Genomic DNA, 6,279 nt, shown 5'->3' on the forward strand with positions numbered 1-6,279 from the left:
AGTATTTCTAATACAATGTATCGCAATAGATGTTTGAAAGAATGTATTTAACAACCAGTTGTTTATGATGGCGCCAACAAGAGTCAAAGCGAGTGGAAATGGTGTGACTTGCACATTTTAACCTTTCTTGTTGGATTAAAAACAAAAGTTTTGAAGGAGAATCTCATAAGCTTTACAGAAATTTCAGGTGCGGTTTTCTACCGTCATAATCATTCTGAAACCTTCTTCATGAATAACCCAGAAAGCCATGAGCATAGGTTGGCGTAAAGGAGATGCTTTACGTATGATCGCAACTTCTCCAGCATCTAGGCGACTCTGCGACCATCACTGAAAGGGACTTTAAATATTAATGGTGTGATAATAATCATTCATGCACTTTATTTCACGGATCCATCTTACAGGGGACTGTTGCTAGCGAGTAGAGTACCATAGCTTTACGTTTAACTCACAAGTAATTCGGGGCGTTTGAGGACTTTTTACTGTTGACATAGAGAGGACATGCAATATTAACAATACTCGAAAATACGAGTGATTTCTCATTTATTTATGCAAGTCCGACACTTTCTTAAAAAGTGTTAGAATACCACTGAGAATCAAAAAACAACTAGAAATGTCGCTATGGCGACTGGTATGCCTCCGTCATAATGCATGGTTCTCCAAATAGGTCTATAGTACAATGTCTTGACAATGTGTTGTGATAGTTTCATGTAACTGGCAAAATATCAAAATGACAGGTTTCTCACAAATGCATTGAATGTTCACTTTCCTTGGACTAGGTCTATGTGGATGAATGGATATACTGTCTAAGAGTGCAGGTATGTGGGGACTTGAGGATTTGTACCCAACTTTTGACCCTTTTATAAGTTAAAGAAGAAGTGAAATTTAGCACTTTCACTTGGCCTTTGACCTTTTGACAAGAAACTTCCAAGAGAATCTGTATTGGGTAATACATGCATACACTAAGTTTCAAGAAAAATCCTGCAGGCATTGCATAGTTTAGAGGGAAATAATGACATTTTGATGAGTTGACCTTGGCCTTTGAGCCATGACCCCTAAATTCCCTAGATGATCACTGCCAGTCATAGGCCTACTAAGTTCCATGAAGATACCTTGAAATATTTGTGAGATATGGAGGGAAAAGTGAAATTTTAACATTTTCACTTGACCTTTCACCTTTGACCTTTGACCTCATGACCCAAAAACCCTCTCTGGGGAATCTTTATTTGGTAGTTCATGTATACACTAAGTTTCAAGAAAATACCTTCATGCATTGCATAGATATAGGGGAAATACTGAGATTGTTTAGCATTTGACCTTGACCTTGAGCACCCAAAAGTTGATGGGCACAACTTCGCCCACTCATATATGCACATGCCAAGTTCCATCAGGATACCTCAAACTGTTTTTTAGTTATGCTGTCCACAAAATTGATTACCGACTGAAGGACGGACGGACGGACGGACAACCCGAAAACATAATGCCTCCGGCGACACTTTCGTGGCGGAGGCATAAAAAGAATTATATTTTACACTTAACTTAAATGAGCACCTGTGCGCGATTTTAATAGTGTTGACATTTCCCGTACTTGCAATATAATGACCCTCTCATTATCCCGTCGGTGCACTGGTTCTATCATTTTTACACTTGATAAATAGGCCTACACAACTTCACTCAAGACACGAAAAGAAGTCCGACTTCCCGGGAATCACTTGCGCGATACGAAAACATCTACATTTCGTAAGATCATCTTCACATTAATATCAAATTATGAGGGATTTCAAGCAAATAAGAAATACAATAATAGTACCATTTGCGAATTCAAAAGTTTATGATTGTCATTATTTCCATAAGTTTGATGCACCTTACATGGTGGATGACGTCATAAACGACCTCAGTGACAAGACAACCAACCGCTTACCAGATTTCGTAATAGGAATACTGCAGATACCGAAATCCCAATGACGTAACTCTCTCTGTTGTTTTTTAACATTTCGAACATATTCGTGATCAGACTTTGATTTTGTCCATTGTACAAAGTTCACGTTATGAAAATATCACGTGAGTGTCACAGTATTTTTCATCTATTTCAACCTATTATTTCAAGATATCCTGCACTATCTGGTCTTGTGACGTCATAAAACATCGCCTTTCCGTTGTTCATGCTTCCATTTACTTGCACATGTGCCTTATGTTTTTCTTCCAGTTTATCGCAGCCCTGAATATTTGGCGAAACGTATCCGTATGTCTCGCAGCGGGCGATACTTCTCGACGTTCTGATGAAAGGCGATTTTGGCTCAACTTTCTCCCGACACGACCGTGTGACGATCCTTTGCGCGGACGTGCCTGTAAGCCCCCCGTTGATATTGTTGTTTCCAATTCCTCCATTCATGGGGTATCCATTTTCTCTCGTCTTCAGCAAAGCGCCGATTGCGTAGGCATTCGTAGTGATCGATTTCGAGTTCGCGATTGGCACCTCGGCGTACGCGTACGCGTACGTTTCGTCAGATGGCATTGATTTTCGAGAGATCCTAGCTGCCAGTGAGAGAAGTCCATGACCAACCTTGGGCCGAATGTTGACCAAGGGTGCTGATTGCGCCTTCTTTCTCCGGAGCCTGTAGATAACAGCGGCAATAGCTGCGCACACTAGTATTATTGCAAAAGTAGTCACGACAGCAACGTAGATCGATGCGTTGCCTTGATGATCGTGATCGAGTTCTTCGTCCACGTTTAGCTGCACAACGCTCCAGGAGCTTGAACCATCTATGTTTCGTACCGAGCAGATGTACAAACCAGCATCCTTCTGCTTCACCTGACTGAGGAAAAGAGTTCCATTAGGGAGCAACGTATAACGCCGATCGGACGTAACGGCTCCTTCAGATGACCTATCGGGTGTTGAAGACAGATAAGTCGGCGTTGGCGTGTACCATGCAAGCTGGCTTTCGTTTACTCTAGAAATGGGACAGTCGAACTGAATTTCAGATCCAGAGTCCACTGTGGACTTATGCACTCGCGAAACCAAAGCGTTGACGCAATTTTCCATAATCGTTTTTACGGGCACTGACCAAAGTTCCTGGCCACGAATGGCTTCCGGTGAGTCACACACGACACCCGATTCCGCGATATATGCCGGTCGCTCCTCCATGTAAGCCATTCTCACATTCAGGAGACTGCAGTCGCAACGCCATTCATTCGGACTCAGATTCACTTTTGGAATGCGGCTTAGATGCTGCAACGAAAGTTCATGAAGAGCCGACATAGAATTTTTCGTCAGTGAAACATACCGCACGGAAGGCGGCATGTGAGCAAACACATCCCAATTCATTGCGTCGGAAAACGAGTTGCCATCAAGGTATACCTGTCTTAATCTCGTTAATCCTTTGAAGGTATTCAAGTGCATACTGGTTAAGCCACATCCATCTAGCGTTAGCTTTGTGAGATTTGTGAGGTCACCAAAGACGCCTTCGGCAATATTCGTGATATGATGATTCTCACTCATGTTCAGGTACGAGAGTCTATGGAGTCCCTTCAACAACGTCCGAGGAATTCTTTCCAAGTCGCACATACCCATATTCAAAACATTCAGTTTTCTGTTATTGTGGAACACGGCTGGTGGCAAGTTTCGGAGCTGGTTGTCATAGAGGTCTAGTTGTACGAGGGCAGTCAGTGACACAAAGGTCAGTTGATCTACAGTTGTAATCCGGTTTCCCTCCAGCTGCAAATGAGTTAATTGCGAAAGGCCATAAAATGCACCTCTCGCCAACACCTTAATTCGGTTGTACCTCAAATCCAATATCAGGAGTCTGCTGAGCAATAAGAACGTGTTGTCATTTAACACACTGAGTGCATTACGATCAACATGCAGTTCTTCGAGGGATGTGAGATCGCTGAAATGGTCCTTGTTGAGCACGTGAATAAGGTTTGTGCTGAGACTGAGTACTTTTGAACTAGCTGGAAGATCTGCCGGAAACTCCCAGAGATTTGACGATGTGCAGTCGACCCTCGCCTGGGAGAGACACCGGCACTGCGACGGACAGGCCGCGCGCGTTGGTACTGTTCTGCATAATAAAATCAAGACTATGCACACGTTTACTGCACAATACCGCGTTGCGTATGATCGTAAGAGGTCCTCCATTTCCGCGCTCGCTGTCTATCATCAGTAGTCAGTTTAGGGACCATATGACTGCTCTGCAGGTGGCGCCTTATACAGCATTGCCCATCATTGTATGCTTCTAGAATGTTCCCTGTGAAGCACGTAGGCACTGATGATATCGGTATATCCTTGAATCACCTAGTCCTCGGCTCCATACTCCCACAACGAACCTGCAAAACGATATGAAAATGAGAGTCATTGTTCAAATAATGTATGTGTATTCTTATAATCAACAGAAGAAAAACATAACGTCGAGGTTTTTGAACCTTTAATCCCTACTCTCCATGATGATGGCATGGGTTTATTCACACCGATTTCCCATTTAGAAAGGCCACTTAAGATACCCAGTCATTTGAGTGCACGGCCCCTGTGAACGAAATTTGATCAGGAAACAAGTTGAAACTGTATGCTTTGTATTCGTTGCCTTGATAACGAAATCCTGAGTAATGTCCACTGAGTCTGACGAATCTTCCATGAAGACAATACAGTCACAGGCCTATCCCATGATGATAGCTCGAATCCACTGTCTTACTTACAATGAGCTTGAATGAAACTATAAATGTGACGTCATCCTATCAAGGGAGGAAAGTATCTGACTGACACTGCACGGCATAACGACAATAAATGGTTCATATATCTCCATTCTATGAATTGACAATGGCAAACAGGTTTCTTTTTAATAAAGCAGAAGGAATTAAGTGCACGGCTCTAATGGTGAGTCTACACAGAGCAGGAAAGAGATTACAATGTATATTTCTCCTCGAACGAGAAGAGGCAGTAAACTCTGTATCGCTGCATGACGCTAGAGGGCGTTTTGATTTGGAGTGCATCCAAGAAGGAGGAGGAGGAGGTCTACAAGGGGAGGGGGCTACAGGAGACGAGCGACGTATTCCGCAAACAGGCCATGAAGGCCTTCTCGTTGCATAGTCAGGCAGTTGACAGACTGGAGATTAAAGGGGTAAATCGCTCCCTCTTCAGTCAATTCCAATTCCAAGAAGTCGAGCGTACATCACCCCATAGTTACTTCAGTCAATTCCGAGAAGCCGAACGTACATCCCCCATATATGACAAGATATCAGAAGCTGCCAGATAGCACTTAATTTGACGTACATGTACCTGCGTAGTCCTTTCGTAAAGGTGACATTATTCTGTTACATTATGTATGTGCGTATGTATTAATTAACATCATAATATTCATGTACACATTATGCGTGTGCTTCAGTGTTTAAGAGTGTTTTTTTTTTATATATATATATCACTGTTTTCGTCTTTAGACGCGCCCAAAAAAAATAAATAAATAAATAAAAAATGTCATATACTTTTAGTCTGCTGAAACCGCTAACTAGGCATATATTTTGTGCATTTCTTGCCTGTACTAAAAGTATGACCAGAATCGATGAATCGCTGTTCTGATCATGACAAATGAAGATGACATGAATTTATGAATATTCGTCGATAGATAGACCAGCGTACAATGTGCACTGTAAACTAGTATTCTACGTAGATACAGATGTCGCTGAAATAGCCAGTTATACAACGACTTGGTTCTTGTGAAAGTTTCTGAAAGCAGACAAATGAACTTCGGTGGACGGAGAAAAACATGAAAAGTTGAGAGTGCAAAAACAGATAAACGTCATTTTCAAAGTTCTTTTTTAAGAAGGTCATCGTCAAATAGGGAAAAATTAAATAATTTCAATCCTGCACTCGATACATAAATATTTTTGAAGATATTATTGAAATCATCACATAGATCACAAAATTATTTTGATTACCTTCTTTGATTTTCAGCAGCTTCAATTTCAAATACCTCAACTTGAGAAAATGGATATACACATGTATCGGCTTTTGCATTTAAACTCTTCAAACCCTATGAGCCGAAGCTATACGCTCACTTCCTTTTCCTTCTCTTTTTTTCAGAGGTGCACGTGATAATTTATTTAGATTTGAAATTCAGTGTATTGCTCTCCTTAAACGATCAAAACTTACGTCAAGAGGCAAAACAAACGTTATAACCGTGGTAACTAATTCGTTGCTCATTAATTTCGCCTTCATGAAAAGTTTTCGACGTATCTTCGTGGTTTCCGTTGAAGAAATTCGAATATGGCAAACAGCCCGGAAAAATCCTCTCA

General features: G+C 41.6%; 1 protein-coding gene across 1 annotated transcript; it reads right to left on the bottom strand.

The window, feature by feature from the left end:
* Positions 1-2,086: 2,086 nt before the first annotated feature.
* Positions 2,087-4,132, bottom strand: LOC140244518 (uncharacterized). Its single transcript, XM_072324148.1, has one exon. The coding sequence runs from the start codon at positions 4,130-4,132 to the stop codon at positions 2,087-2,089; it is 2,046 nt and encodes a 681-aa protein (XP_072180249.1).
* Between the last annotated feature and the right edge of the window lie 2,147 nt (positions 4,133-6,279).

The sequence above is a fragment of the Diadema setosum genome, chromosome 2, assembly GCF_964275005.1.
Source record: "Diadema setosum chromosome 2, eeDiaSeto1, whole genome shotgun sequence".
Classification (NCBI taxonomy): Eukaryota; Metazoa; Echinodermata; class Echinoidea; order Diadematoida; family Diadematidae; genus Diadema; species Diadema setosum.